Source organism: Anabrus simplex, chromosome 14, assembly GCF_040414725.1.
Source record: "Anabrus simplex isolate iqAnaSimp1 chromosome 14, ASM4041472v1, whole genome shotgun sequence".
Classification (NCBI taxonomy): Eukaryota; Metazoa; Arthropoda; class Insecta; order Orthoptera; family Tettigoniidae; genus Anabrus; species Anabrus simplex.
Window position 1 is genome coordinate 73,952,356 of NC_090278.1, and position 15,955 is coordinate 73,968,310.

Consider the following 15,955-nt stretch of genomic DNA (forward strand, 5'->3'; position numbering starts at 1 on the left):
CGGGGGGGGGGGGGGGGTTGATACACCGGGGACTTGATGTAACCCCAGAGGAAAAAGTCCAGACGTGTGAGATCCAGCAATCGCGCTGGCCATGGTACAAGACTTTCCCTTCCAATCCAACGATAAGGGTACGTGTTATTCAGGTGTTCACATGGACATTAACATTGAAGTGGGCTGGTGCACCGTCGTGTTGAAACCACATACTGTCGCGGGCAACAAGAGGTACGGTCTCCAGGAACTGTAGCAGCACATCTCGCAGGAACAGCAGTTAATGTGGGCTAGTGAAACAGGGAGGCAGCAAATAAGGTCATACTAGGTGATCTTGGAAAATGTCCGCCCATATGTTGACCAAGAATTGTTGCTGGTGGCAAGCGATGTGGGTGGCATGAGAATTGTCCTTACTCCAGACGTGGCTGTTGCAGCAGTTGAAAACACCATCTGGGTGAATGAGGCCTCATCCATGAACCATACAAACTGTACAAAGTGTGGCACTACAGCACTGCGGTGGATAATTCATTGACAGAAGTGATTTTTTTTTTTTTTTTTTTGCTAGGGGCTTTACGTCGCACCGACACAGATTGGTCTTACGGCGACGATGGGATAGGAAAGGCCTAGGAGTTGGAAGGAAGCGGCCGTGGCCTTAATTAAGGTACAGCCCCAGCATTTGCCTGGTGTGAAAATGGGAAACCACGGAAAACCATCTTCAGGGCTGCCGATAGTGGGATTCGAACCTACTATCTCCCGGATGCAAGCTCACAGCCGCGCGCCTCTACGCTCACGGCCAACTCGCCCGGTTGACAGAAGTGAACGCAGGGCTCAAAATCCGTTGGTCCCAGTGCTTGCACACATTGTTTACGATAGGCGTATAATACCTGTTATATCACTACTCTCCACACTGTATACTTCGAAGTGTGTGTTACACAGGCAAGTTGACGGGTGCTTGTTGCTGGGTGGTCAGCCACACAATTCGACACCATCTCCTCAAAGTCTGGTGTTTGGACATGTCTTTTTTTCTTTTTTAAAAAATTTATGTTTTTTTAGACTTTTTACTGATATATTTTTTATTTTTCTAATTCTCTCTTTGTTTGTATTTTCTGCTGAAGGGTGACACAAACACCCAGTCCCCGGGCCACTGGAAATAACCAATTAAGGTTAAAATCCCCGACCTGGCTGGGAATCGAACCCGGGGCCCCTTGAACCAAAGGCCAGCATGCTAACTATTTAGCCATGGAGCCGGACAATGGCAGGAACCTTGGCTGGCTCTCTGTGGCATGAACGATCTCGTTTCTTGTAAGTTGGTATTCTTCCAGTTCGGATGATGTCTGTTGGGAAAGCGTTCTCTGTATATTCATGCTGCTTTACGGATAATACATCCTGCCGCACCGTACATTATCAAATCAAATCAAAATCTCTTTATTTGCAAATGAGGTGCCTACCTCGGTGGCAAATGGTACACTAAAATACATTATTGTCAAGCACTAAATATTAAATTAACAAGAGAACAAAATTTTCCTATAATACAATATTATACAATTTACGCCAACAATTTTTTCTATTAAACACACAGCTCATCCTTAGTAAATTTATATTGTTTACAAAATTCTACTAATAATATCTCCTGAACTACTTACAAATATAGTCAACTGATATACTTTATGTGGAATTACTTCAAATGATACTGTACAACTGGTATAAGATTAAAATTTACATTGCATTTATTTACTTTTTTCTTTTTTCCTTTACCCATTCTGGAACCTAAGTAGCATAACAACCTGCTGCGTCTTAACCAGAGCCCCTTTTGCCACCACTTTTCAGAGTTCCTGAAGGGCCTTCACAGCTACCGTAGCGGTCCCAGGGCCCTTGAAGTCCCCAATGTACTTCACCCCTACAGGCAGTCCCCTACTTTGGCTGTCCAAACTCCTTAGACTAGGGGCCAACTCTCGTGATGAGTAATGTTCCATCTTTGACTACTTGTCGTGCACTGTGCACAGTAACGCACCTCACCATGGACTCATCACAAACTGTCTGACACCACGGGTAGTGGTGTGCATACACTGGTGTGATGCATGCAGTTGGCACATTACACATGTGCTTTGAGCTAAGTTGTGTAGAAGCCTCCGTGGCTCAGGTGGCAGCGCATCGACCTCTGACTGCTGTGTTCCATGGTTCAAATCCTGGTCACTCCATGTGAGATATGTGCTGGACAAAGTGGAGGTGGGACAGGTTTTTCTCTGGGTACTCTGGTTTTCCCTGTCATCTTTCATTACAACAACACTCTCCATTATAATTTCATTTCATCTGTCGGTCATTAATCACTGCCCCAGAGGAGTGCGACAGGCCCCGGCAGCTGGCACAATTCCTATCCTCGCCGCAAGATGGGGGCTTCATTCTTTCTCTCTCTGACCCGGTCAATGGCTGGAAAATAGGTTGTAGGTTTGTTTTTTATGAGGTAAGTTGGGTACAGTATATCACTTTAGTGGTCAGGGGTGTATGCTGCTTATCACCCGCTGCCTGTTCCAGTGTTGTACAACAGGCACCCTGTATCTTTGCGAGAGTGCGGCAGAACTGCTTGCACCATTGCAATACATGCATTGAGACTGGCGGTCATCACTTTGAACAATTATTATGAGCTACGCCGTTAGTATGCGGTGTACGCTGTGTATGTCCATAACACAATAAATATCATTTCCGACCATTGGTTCTCTATCTCAATCACCACCCAAAAGGTTTGAGACACTCTGTATAAATACATTTGATGCATTTGATGACCACTGGAATATGCTTCTCAGCACTAACATCAAGTTGAGTCTGGCTAAAGGAGCTAATGACAATGGGCAATTGAAAAATAAGTAAAATAAAACAATGTTTTATTATGGAGAAAATAATACAAACCATGTGCATCTGCAAGGTCTGTTGTAACATTTGGAATGCTGGCAACATAGAAATACCTATGTATGCCCTGTGAATTGATGACAAGTCTGTGGCAAAATCAGTGGCAGACGTGTTGGTACCAGGCCAGGTAGTTGGCTGGGAGGACGTCCAAAGATGCTCCATGATAGACTCATTAAGCAATATCCAGCTTCACTCTTATCTTTCTGTGCTTTTGCCTATACCACTACATTTGAAACCCTCTCTATGTTCCCCACATTTGGCACACAGTAATCAAACTATCCTTTCAAGTCTGTCTCCCAATCCTATTTAACAATATGAATAGCAGTTGCAAGCTTGACGTGTCATCAAGTACTTACCAGAACAGATTAAACAAACTCTTAAAAAATAAGTTAATACAAAATGGTTTGCTGCAGTGTTGACCCCTTTGACAACTTGCCTGCGGTCTAGACATTCTCACGGTTTTACATTTGGGAAAATCATCTTCTTCTTCTTGACTCAAATGGGCCTGGATCACGCTTGTTCAACTGTTGGACTTTCATCTTTGTCCAGTATTCTCGCATTTTCTGCCAGGGTAACTCCTTTATTTCTTCTGTCCAGGAGGTACCTTTCTTCTAGGGTTTTTCTTGAATTCCATAGACTATCTTGAAGATCTGATAGTCCCAGTTCTTCAATGTCCTTCTCATTTTCTGTCAGCCAAGTGGTACGAATCTTCTTGGTCTGCCAGACGATGAACAGGTGATTGGTCAGCCTTTTGGAAGGCAGTCTTACTATATGGCCATAGAAAGCTGCTCTCCTTTCCTAGCACAATCAAAGAGCCTCTTTATATGTTTGTGGAGCTCAGAATTGTGCCATGTACGGAATTCTTCTTCTTCCTTTACCGGTCCTGAGATCTTCCTGAGAATTCTCCTCTCTCTGACTTCCAGTTTCTCCATCAGACCTCTTCGGTTCAATGAAAGACACTCCATGGCATACAGAGCATCTGGTCGTATGACTGACCTGTAGTGGTTCAGCTTCAGGTTAGGCGACAGGCATTTTTTGTTATTTTAATAATGTTACGTGCTTTACGTCCCACTAACTACTCTTTTATGGTTTTCGGAGACGCTTTTGTTATTTTTGGAAAACTATTATTTATATTTACTTGATCTTACTCTCTTATGACAAATGAGTAATAAGTTGAAAAGTAATTCCTGTGCTGTCCAATGCCTGTCTTCTGTTAAGCACTTTTTGATAAGGAAACAGACAATTCTGTGCGAGTGAACGTGGGATATCCACTGTGCAGCATTTTGACAATTGCTACCTGTCTTATGTTTGAAGCCCTCATCAGTTTGATATTGCAAAGCCCTTATGACACGACTCTTCTCTTAGCTTGCACAGTACTGCCGCGGAGAATCACAACTGTTCAACTTCACTTGCATACGTCTTGGATTACAGCTGGTAGCACATTATTTTCCCTCCATTGTTAACTATCACTGCGTATGAAAGCACACGTACAGTTGTGTTTCAGTCAAAAGCACATCAGAAGACTAATGAAAATGTTTTGTAAATACACTGTGGAAAGCTTGAGGAAGTACAACTAGGCAACCATCCTCTATTAACATTGAAATGGCGTATGGCTTTTAGTGTTGGGATGTGTCCGAGGACCTCGGCTTGCCAGGTACAGGTCTTTTGAATTGACACCCGTAGGTGACCTTCGCGTTGTGGTGAGGATGAAATGATGATGGAGACGACACATATACCCAGTCCCCGTGAGAGAAGAACTAACCAATTATGGATAAAATTCCTTACTCTGCCGGGAATCGAACTCGAGACCCCCGTGACCAAAGGCCAGCACTCTAAACATATAGCCATGGAGCCGGACTCTATTAATATTAATCAGAGTGAAAAAATGGAAGGGATTCAACACTTTGAAAAAATGGAGGTATCGACCAAGGTAAGACAAGGGTCATGAAAGCTTGAAAAGGAAAGGCTCCCTAGCCCTCAAAAACCTAATAGCGTCAGGGTCAGAAAAGAACAAGAGTTGACCAAGAGAGGTCGGATAGGACAGGTGAAAATGAGGAGCCTGGCACTGGTAAGTGGAAGCAATGCCAGCTAAGGGCCCCATGGTCACCAATCCATGCTCCCAAATTAAAATTGGTTGGGGTTGTTTTAGTCACCTCGTATGACAGGCTGGGGATACCGTGAGTTTTATTCTACCACCTCCACCCACGGGGATTTTTTGGACTGTCTACTTCTAACAACGAACAAAAGAATGATAAATTGTGGTTTTTCTATGGCACTTTAGTTTGTCAGCTGGTGTATATCGAAGCAATAGACGTAGTTAAGAAATGTTTGTGTATTAAACATACGTCCGTCTGCTGTTGTCAGTTTTCAGATAAGTTCACTCTACAGATCTTCTGTAGAAACTGTAAGCGGCTAACATTTTTTCTGTCGTATTCCTTATATTTACAAATATTCATATACAGTATTTCATTTCCTGCCTTCTGCTTGCACCTTGAAATTTCAAATATATTTCAATTTGGAAGTTTAATAGAACATCAGTGGCTGTGTAATTTGGTGGAGTAGACATCTCATTGATAGATTTTGGTGTGCTTTCAATTTATGTATCTCCAACCATTGGCCCATTTCTGTACGGGGTTGGGTATGAAGTGAGGTGAATCTTCGTAGCAAGTTTTTATTGCCGGATGCCCTTCTGGATGTCATCCTTGGCAGAAGAGTATATGAGATGAAATGAATGATATAATACATGATAGGGAGAGGGTGAAACCCAGTGCTGACACATAGCCTACTCCTGTCGAATAGCATCAAGGGGTCTGCTCAAAGCTTTATGTCCCCATCCGATGGAGAAATCACCATCAACAGCGTCATACGCCCTCACTCCATATGAGCACTGCGGAGGCGCTTAATGCATGATTTTGGCATGCAGTCTAATGATTAGTAATTGCATATCTTCACCTTTCCTACCCTGCTGGCCAACATTCTAATGGTGCACTTTTGATACTTCATAAAAATCAATCTTGGTGAACTTTCAATGTGTTGCCATAACGAGCAATCAAAACTCACAAACTCTGTCTGTCGGTGGCGTTCAGTACAGAATGACACAGGTTTTGAAACACACTGTATATACTGGACTTAGTGTGCTGCCATATGTTCGGGCCATGACCCGTCAACTTGCCCGTGAAACACACACTTCGAACGATACAGTGTAGAGAGTAGTGGTGTAACAGGTATTACACCCCTATCATAAAGAACGTGTGCAAGCACTGGGACCGATGGATTTTGAGCCCCGTGCTCACTTCTGTCAATGAATTATCCCCTGCAGTTTTGCACAGTTTGTGTAGTTTACTTAAGAAATGACCTCTGTGCTAGATGATGGAACAACAAGAACGAGAAATAAGAACAGACTCAAAAACAGTTACAGGAAAAGACAAAATCCACATCTTCACGCAAATGTCATCACCACGTTTATGTCCTTCACCAGTCAATCTCAGTTCTAGTTCCTTTTACCAACCTGCGATGGACTCACTTCAGCTTCCCTGTTTTTTCAGGATGATAGACATCTGCACTACTTGATTTGACCATACTGAGAAATCTTACGGTTTCCATTTGTTTCCTTGTCGGGCTCTGTGGCTGATTGGTCGGTGTTCTGGTGTTCAGTCCACAGGGCCCCAAGTGCGATTCCTGACTGTAGCAAGTGACTTTTATCTTAATGGGTTTATTCCCTTGGGTCTTGGACTAGGGTTTGTGCTGTCCCCAACATCACTGCAACTCATACACAACACTATCCTTTGCCACATTTAACACACAGTTTTCCATACATGCAGGTGCTACCCACCAAGCTAGCAACAGCCCCATGGAACTATATTTTAAAACTCTTCTTCCTGTCCCCTGGTGGTCAAGCACTAAATAAAAACAACTGAAGTACATGCTGCGTGTCCCGCACAAGCACTGCAGTCTGGTCTTGCGCCAAGAAAACATCAAATAAGCTCAGACATAAATAAAACACAAATCCGCACAATTGTGCGTACATGGTCTGAAAGGGATATTAGAAGCGATGATCAGATTTGAGCCATCCGAAACACAACCCAATGAGGTACATACGGAAAAGAAACCAACATATGAACCAACCATCCCATTCTATCAACAGCAGTACCAGTTAGATGATACGGAAGTAATAGGATTAATGGTTGGAACCATTCCTCTCTTTTTCATTCAGTTTTGCAAATCATTTAACCTCAATCATGCATTAATAAAAGAAACCAAATTAAAATAAAAAGTGAGTTTAATTCCACCTTTTCAATACAAATTAAATAGTGTTTATTAAATAAACATTTAATGGGACTAGTTTTGACCTATTTAAAGGTCATCTTCAGCCATATCATGTGTAGAACAACGTATTTGAAACACAGTGGTTTTAAAGATGGTCTTAAAAAAACATATAAGTTTGACACTTAAGCCATATCTGCATGGCAAATTCATAAATACTACTATTCAGTTATTGCTAATGGCCTATTCTGGCCTCACCTTGAATGACTTAACTACTTCCACGATTATCCTAGAGAGGGCAGCTCCCTTGATGTTGGACACGGATGGTCGTATCTTTCCGACGAGATGTTAATTTTATCTCTTTGACTCGAATCTTGTTTTATTTTTGAGTGAAGATTAAAAATGGACCCCACGCAGATCGGAGTAGCGTTTTTGACTTACAGAAAAGTCTTTAAACGATTCAAACTTATACAACGAGGCTGAAAAAAAAAAAAAAAAAAAAAAAAAAGAAACTCCTGAGGGTGTAGAGCACAAGCCTCCACCTCTTATACTATTATCCGTAGTCCATGCTGCTACTCCAGTACATAACGCGGCGACAAATATGCACGCTTCTTCTCTCCATGATGAGACTTCCACGAGTGCAACGCTTCGCTTCCCTTCTTCCCTGGTGTCGAGAATTTCCAGAATGGCTGACTCAGGCGTTAATTGGCCAGAGCAAGACGAAGGGGGAGGGCAGCAGATAGTTAGCACTACTGCCGTAAGGTGGCAGTAACAATCAGACCTTCCAAGCGCTCGAAGAATTACTTTTCTTGTTACTGTCATCCCATTCCCTTCCATTGCCTTGAATGTCTTTTATACACCTGTCTGTCATCTGTCCCTCAGTCTTCCTGTAGGTCTCCTTCCCTTCATACTCCATTTCTAAAATTTTCTTGGTATCTTCTCTTCTCCCATTCTCTTAACACGTTCATACCACTGCAGCTTTGATTTTTCTATACTTTCCTGTATGTAGGGGTACCTCATTTACCATTTCCCGAACTCTCTCATTTTTACCCTTCAATTTATTTTAATTTTTATAATAACAATATAAATTTCATAGTTCACATGAAGACATCAGGTAAAATTCCATTAAATTTCAAGTGTATGCTTAACCTTTTTAACACGACGGCTACTTTAATAGCCACTCACTGCAACAAAAATAAATCGGTCCATTGTGACTATGTTTATAATTCATTCTAAAAGTAAAAATGGTGCTAGAATATATTGAAAATATGAACAAAGGGAAATTTCTAATGCACGATGCACAACCAGCACAAACATTGACACTCACATCCATATCTTTAAAACGGGGAGAAACACTCGTGAGCAGAGTAGATCAGATTTCCTTCTCCTAGTAATTTCCTAGCATCTCTTGGAAATACAGTGTAGCTTAGTTGATTTAAAACTTCGTATAAATTTGGCATTCAAACATTTTACAATATTTGTTAGAATCCATAGATATGTAGAAATAAATGCATTTATAACCTAGTTCATATCAGCCTTTTAATAAATTAGTCACTTAAATATTGACAATATTATTTCAAAATCTGTTGTGCATTATTGAGAGACCACACTATTAAAAAATGGACAAAAATATTTAAAGACATGATATAGGCTTTTTGGGCTTATGCCTTGTCGAGAAAGAAAGGTGAAATTCTTTACGTTTCGCAGAGAACTTTGCTTGCGTCTTCAGAAGAAAATCTTGACTGTTCACGAGGAAGATTTCTCCAAGAATGAAGGTTTGAATTTAGATGTTAACTACAGAAGTGTAAGTGATATGTTAATTTGCCACCAGATGGCTCTCTGTACGCGGTACAGCGCTAGCATTCGAAGCGGGAGCTGACAGCACTATCAGAATCTAATCTGATAGGGGGCACATAATAGATGTACACACATTATGAAAATTTGACACTGACACAAGTATGGAGTGGAAACATTTGGTGATGAGGAACGGACGCACTCTACCGCACACGATGAGCCATCTGGTGACGAATGAACATACCACTTATACTTCTGTTATTAATGTCTAAATTCACACTTTCATTCTTGGTGAGGTTTTCTTCTGAATACGCACTGCAAAGTTCTTTGCGAAACGTATATAATTTCACTTGGTTTTTTTGATGCAGCATAAGCCCAACAAGCCTATATCATGTCTACAAGTACGGGCCATAAAAGCATCAGTGGTAATAGAAATATTCAAAATGGACGAAATATGGAATGGACAGAAAAATTTAATGGACGACTGTGATAGGTGGATGAAATGGAAAGTGAACAGTCTGTGGACGAAACAGCAAACATTTAATTACTGTCACCATAATATAGTTGTAGAGTAAATAAATGATTAAATTTGGTCACCACTCTTCAACTTCATGTGAGGATACCTAAACTATTCCAGTTATTAAGAAGGTATCGAATAGCAATGCTACAATTGCCTCTTAGTCTTCTTGCTTGCATGTTACCGTTATCCTCCAACTTCAGATGTGGGCATGTTGCGTTAAGATTCCATACAGTGAATGACCTGCGGAACACAACCCACACTGTATTTGTACATATTACAAGATGATGTTGATCACTTACTAATAATAGAATTAATGTTAATTCAGTTGCTTGTGGTTTTCCTGTGGGAGTTGTTGCTCGAGCTAATGATTCCCTTCCTCTTCTCGTTCCCAGGTCACAGTCGTTCCGTCATTCGAGTTCTGCCCACTCGAGTGTAGTGAACGTGGGGACCAGTCTGTCGGCTCATCCCCTCTTACCCCTCGGGGATAACGCCGTCGGTAAGCCAGATTTCAATTGAATGATTGGGTCGTTCTTAAGTTGGGTCGGGTAACATAGGAACTAGAAATCATCACACCTCAATCTGGTGAAATTTCATCAGGTGATGACTTAATGCAAACTAACAGTAAGCTTTAATTAGTGATGATGCTCACAGTTAACCAGTAATAGATTTGTAGGTACCGTATTTTGTGGCTCTGTTTTACTTACTTCTCTAAAATAAGTTGTTTGGTGTTTGTAGTGCATAGCTCTCTCTCTCCCGTAGCTTGTAAAACATTCTGTATCCTTAATTTGAAGTGAACCAAATTAGAACATAAAATAACAATATCTTTTGCATGATTTTCAGGTAAAACGTTCATGAGATTTATTATTAAAACTGAATGCCAATGTTACAGGTACTTGAAGCTATTCTCCAAAATATGGAGCATCCAGATTGAATTTTTTCTATAACTTTAAAGCCTCGTAACTTTTCTTTTATGTTCTAGGCTTTAGGGCTCATCGCGATCGCCGAGTTTGAATGTCTTCAGACACTTCAGAATTTCAGTATACAAGGCAGATAGGGTTGTATTAACCATATTTCCCTGTGGTGTCAAACGCGAGTGCTAAATTACATCATACATTTCAGTGATCAACAATTTAATGCAAATCAAGTCGTATGGGTGGTGTAGAATGCAAATTCCTAAATCAATTTTTGACATTTTTTCATGAAAACTTGTACATATTCATGCTTTGCTGAATGTGTTGCACTATCATCCTATGTCATAGTCTGTCTCTTAACACTAGAACAGTGGAAGTGGTAAAAATGACACCTACCTTCAATTTTTATGTAGTAATGTGCACATTCCTTTCTTTTCAAATATCTTGACTTTACTTGGGTCTTTGTCCTGTTTACGGCGATGTATCTCGCCCAGCAAAATATTGACGTTTTCATAGATTTTTGATATGGCATATCCTGTACAGCGGAAGGGGTCATTTTGACACCTGTAAAATTCCTTATTACAACGCAGGTGTTTGCATTGCCAGACAACAGTGTGTACCTGGCCTGGATTATTAGTATTGTTGAGCTCTTAATGTCAGATTAGTGTTCCAATTAGCACGTTTTCTGTATTCAATTCATCATTTACAGTAGAATGTGTTCTCACTGACCTGTGTTACGATTGTCTTTTTACTGAAGAGCTGTCTTGTATGCTAGAATATTCAAATGTTGAATCTGAAGGTGAATTATCAATTCAGATGACGATATTTTGCTCGTGACAAGCAAGACTAGTGAGGATGAAGGTAATGAGACAGTGGATGAAGCAGGAGCAGATGAAGGTGCTAATCTGCCTCAGACTCGCTTCAAAAGCCTCAATCTCAGTTTGGTTTTTCATCAGTGAAGATGGTCGCTCGAGATGGAACCGAGTGGGATTCAAACTTTTCATTTAGAAGGCTGGGCTGCAGTGAATTTCCTGAAGGAGCGGGTAAATCACACAACATACGCTTAGCACTGAGTTGACGACACTGTCATTACTGCCTTCTTCTCCTCTTTGATGAGTTGATGCTTTGTCTAATAATAAGACGACAGACAGAATCAAACGCTCAGAAAGAAATCAAGAAAATGGACTGGACCATGTAATGCAAGGAGTTGGAGGCTATGATTGCCATCATGTATACCCAGAGTGTTCTATGTTCGAAAGGTGTGTCTGTGGATAATCTAAGGTTGCCTTTTTATGGACAGCAATTCATGAAGGACACAATGTCAAAAGGTACATTTCGAAAGCTTCTCAGATTCATCCATTTTGATGATAAATCAACCCGAGCTGAGCGCCTGACAGCTAACAGGTTCGCTCTTATCTCTGAAATCTGTAACAAATTTGTGGAAAATTGCTTTCACTGTTACTGCCAAAGTGAAAATATAACAGTCGATGAACAGTTACTTTCCAACAAAACCAGGTGCAGATTTACCCAGTTCATGACAAACAAGCCCAACAAATACAGACTCAAATTCTGGATTGCTGCAGGTGTGGCCAGAATATATTTGCAATGCCTTTCCATACCTTGGTAATGTTGGCTCCTGTCTGGATCGCCTCATGGAGCTGTTTCTAAAACCAAGGGAGAAGCATGACGGTAGACAGCATTTTAACATCTTTCCAATTTGCTAAGGAGCTCCAAGGCAAAAAACTTTGTTGGTGGGAACAATCAACCCCATTTGTCATGATATCCCTATTGAGGTGAAGAAGTCTTAAGTCTAAATTATACTCTACAATCACATTGTGACAGACTGGGAACATACAGTGCACCTTTACAATGTACCAAGGAAAGAAGAACAAGAACATCCTTCTTCTTAGCATACGGCACACTCAAGTAACAACGAACACAGAATGAATGAAGAAGGCAGAAACTGTAACTTTCTACAATGGCAAGAATCATGGGGTAGATATGGTCGACCAAATGTCTCGTAAATATACCACCAAGGGTGAATGCGGAAGGTGGCCAAGGCATGTCTTTTACAATACCCGAGACCTAACAGCGATCAAGGATTGGGTCATTTACAAGCAAATAACGGGTAGGAAGATAATGCGGAAGAAGTTCATCCTCCATCTGGAAAGTGAACCAACAAGACGGAACAAGCAAGGACAACAACAAGAGGTGGTTGTACAACCACGTCCACCTAAAAAGTGTAAGAAGTGGAAAAGGGAAGAGAGAAAAAGGAAAGGCAACAAGTCTAGCGATACCTGTAATTAGTGCCTCAAAGCAGTGTACGGAAAATTTGCACGAAAAGTAGGAGTTGTATGTACAAAATGTGTTTAGATTTTTTAAAATTTTCTTAAAGTATTTCTGAAAGTGTATAATTGTTGCTCTGTGGATGACTGACTAACAAAAGGTGTTTTATTGATTAATTTTGTTAAAACTCCTTAGTGAAACAGAAACACTATGCAGTTGTTTGCGAATATTCATGTGTCCATCAGTATTATAAAAGGTCCATACACTAATGTGAGGTGTTTGTGTGTAAAATAAATTTCTGGAAACACCATAGAAGAAAATACATCTCTTACTGAGTTCTAATTTGAACATTTCCAAGCTGTTAAAGGGATATACAATTCTCAGCGGTTCTGGTATTAAGCCATCATAGTGCAGTTCAAAATTGGTTTTGCCTGTCTCGTTTAAAGTTAATGATTTTTGCATAGAAGGTTTGAATTCTGCACCATCAACATGTAGAAAGACGGGAACAAGAATAGGAAAACAACCTAGGATCAGCACAGTGACACGTTAGCGTCAGAATAGAAATAGGAGAGGACCGGGGTGAGTAGCTCAGATGTTAGAGTGCTGGCCTTCTGACCCCAATTTGGGCGGTTCAGTCCTTGCTCAGTCCACTGGTATTTGAAGGTGCTCAGATACATCGGAACTCTGTAATTCGGCTTTTCGCTGCTCTGGTTTCCCAAATAAATAAATAAATAAATAAATAAATAAATAAATAAATAAATAAATAAATAAATAAATAAATAAATAAATAAATAAACGAATGAATGAATGAATGAATGAAAGAATGAATAAATAAATAAATAAATAAATAAATTAAAAAAAAAAAAAGGACCCTTGCAGAACAAAATTTTGGCACCTTGGTGTCTCCGAAAACATTTAGTTAGTGAGATGTAAAATCAACAGCATTATTATTAGAAATAACGTGAAAACACAAACAGATAAGGGCAATTCCTGTATTTTCATTCACTGCCATCTTCAAATTGATAAGCTTTCTCCTCATCAATACCAGTTCTACATCCATCTCTTCCTAACCCCTGGAGAGTTCATTTCTGGTTCTCAGTTTTGTCAGGAAGACAGGCGTCAACACTTATTGAAGGGCCATCTTGGCAGATCTTCGGTCTGGATTTGCAAGGTGTGGGATAAGAAGAAAGCTGGATAAACCCTGGAAAAGGGAAGAGAGAAAAAGGAAAGGGTAGCTAGTAAAAGACTAGGGATATAGGCCATACACAAAATTGACAAAACAAGTGAAATATACACGGTGTCCCAGAAGGAGTGGTCAGTATTGAGGGTTATGACAGTAACGGTCATTTGAAGCATAAAACTTTATATGAGCGTATGCCCTATTCTGAATGGTTTCCGACATAGAACACATTTAATGTACATTTATGTTTTTGACTAGTGGTGCACACATATGTCTCTTACCCACCCAACCTCTTTGTCGTTTTGAAATGGGTACAAGTTTTCCACATGTAATGTTCGTCATACACGTGTTCATGGGACATTGATACGTGCAGAAAGTCGCTGTGTGCTGGTAGTAGGACTATGCTGCACCATTTCAACAATGTGTTGCTGTTCCTGCGCAAGTTGTTGAGAACTAACACGTTTGGAATAAAAACTGGGAAGGTGGAAGAACACCTGTTTCATGCAGTGTGCTGAAAACTCTGGTAAACGCTCTACGATCAGGAATTTGACGTGTCGGAAAGCGCCGACGGTATTCCTTGACAGCAGCAGGAGCACTGTCATTGAAGAAGCCATAAACATACACCATTAGTATAGATGTGTGGCATTTTAGCCAGCGCCTGTACAAACACAGTTAACCGATGTTTCTCTCGGATACACTCTCAATCCCTCACAACACACCATGGACAACTGTGCGTTCAAAGGGTTAGTTGAATGGTAGAAAGACATTCTGAGCAAAGAAATTGAAAGCAATGATGTAGGTTGGTCTAGAATAAAACTTCAAAGGAAGTTGGATGGGTAATACACACACACACACACACGTTCATGCCACTAGCTCAAAAACAAATGTGCATTAAATGTATTCTATCCCGGAAACTATTCAGAGCAGGGCGTATGTCCTTATGAAGTTTTTACTTCAAATGATCATTCCTGTATTATCCCTAAATATTGACCATTCCCCCTGGGATGCTCTGTATATAGAAAGATAGCCACAAGGCTAGGAACACACAATTGGATAAACACATTGCAGTGTTCTCCCCAGAAATTTTTGTTAGCCGGGTGGCAGGACTGAGTAGCTGGGTGGGGAATATTACATAAAACATGAATATGATAAAATTTTAATTTATTCCCCTCAGGACATTAACAATAATATCAGCCAGGTAAATATTAACTGCAAAATTGAACTGTTTTTGTGTTATTGTCATGGACAAGACATAAGAGTATTTTGAACTTCTAGTGTTCTACTGCTTGTTCATAATTTTGTAATACTGGGGCTTACCACTCGGTTGCTGTGGAGTGCCATATGGGTTTGTGACGTCGTGTCAATCCAGGCACCGCTAGCGCATGACACTGCGTGATGGTCAAACTCCGATGTAACTAATGCAGTTATGCTGGCAATAATGAGGATTTATAATTCAAATAAACAGTTTTACAGTATTAAAATAAAGAAATATGCTAACTGTATTAAAGCCACTTACATATATATCTAACAAAGCCGAGCGTTCCACCAAATTACATTGGCCTTCATCAGGGCATGTGAAGGTCTGCCTCTGACAGTGATCACAGAAATTCTTCATAGGAATATGGAAGTTATGAACATTCTATCCACGCCCTCCCGCTAACTGGACTCGGGGATCGTCTAGCTGTGCTGTGGTGGTTGGGAGGGAAGTTACTGATTCAGTTTCTTGAGTACATTGCGCTTTGCAATGGTGGTGGTATGTATGTATTTCTGGTGTACATTCGTAATTTGGCAGAAAGCTCGGCTTTGTTAAATATGTGTAAGTGGCTTTAATCCAGTTAACGTATTTATTTCTTATTTTATATTATGAACCTACGTTCATTGATTAGTTTTTCAGTATTTAAATTCTAGTACGTTTGCTGGGTGGTCTGGACAAACGTTAGGGCGGTGCGCCCATTGAAAAGGTACTAGGGAGAACACTGATAATGACAGGTCCTCCTCAGAAGAAAGGGCAGTAGATGGAGGAAACAAGAATGAACATAAAAACACGAAAAGATGCAGAAGAACTGGGGTGGGTGATGATGAGGTAGTCTGCCTTTTGAAGACAACAGT

General features: G+C 40.6%; 1 protein-coding gene across 1 annotated transcript in view; it reads left to right on the forward strand.

Moving 5' to 3' along the window:
* The window catches only part of Cdep (Chondrocyte-derived ezrin-like domain containing protein), a 510,959-nt gene that overhangs the window by 329,542 nt on the left and 165,462 nt on the right, over positions 1-15,955 (forward strand). Inside the window, exon 10 of the mRNA XM_067158544.2 lies at positions 9,862-9,965. Coding sequence (XP_067014645.2) covers positions 9,862-9,965 — 104 coding nt within the window. The remainder of the gene's footprint in view (positions 1-9,861; positions 9,966-15,955) is intronic.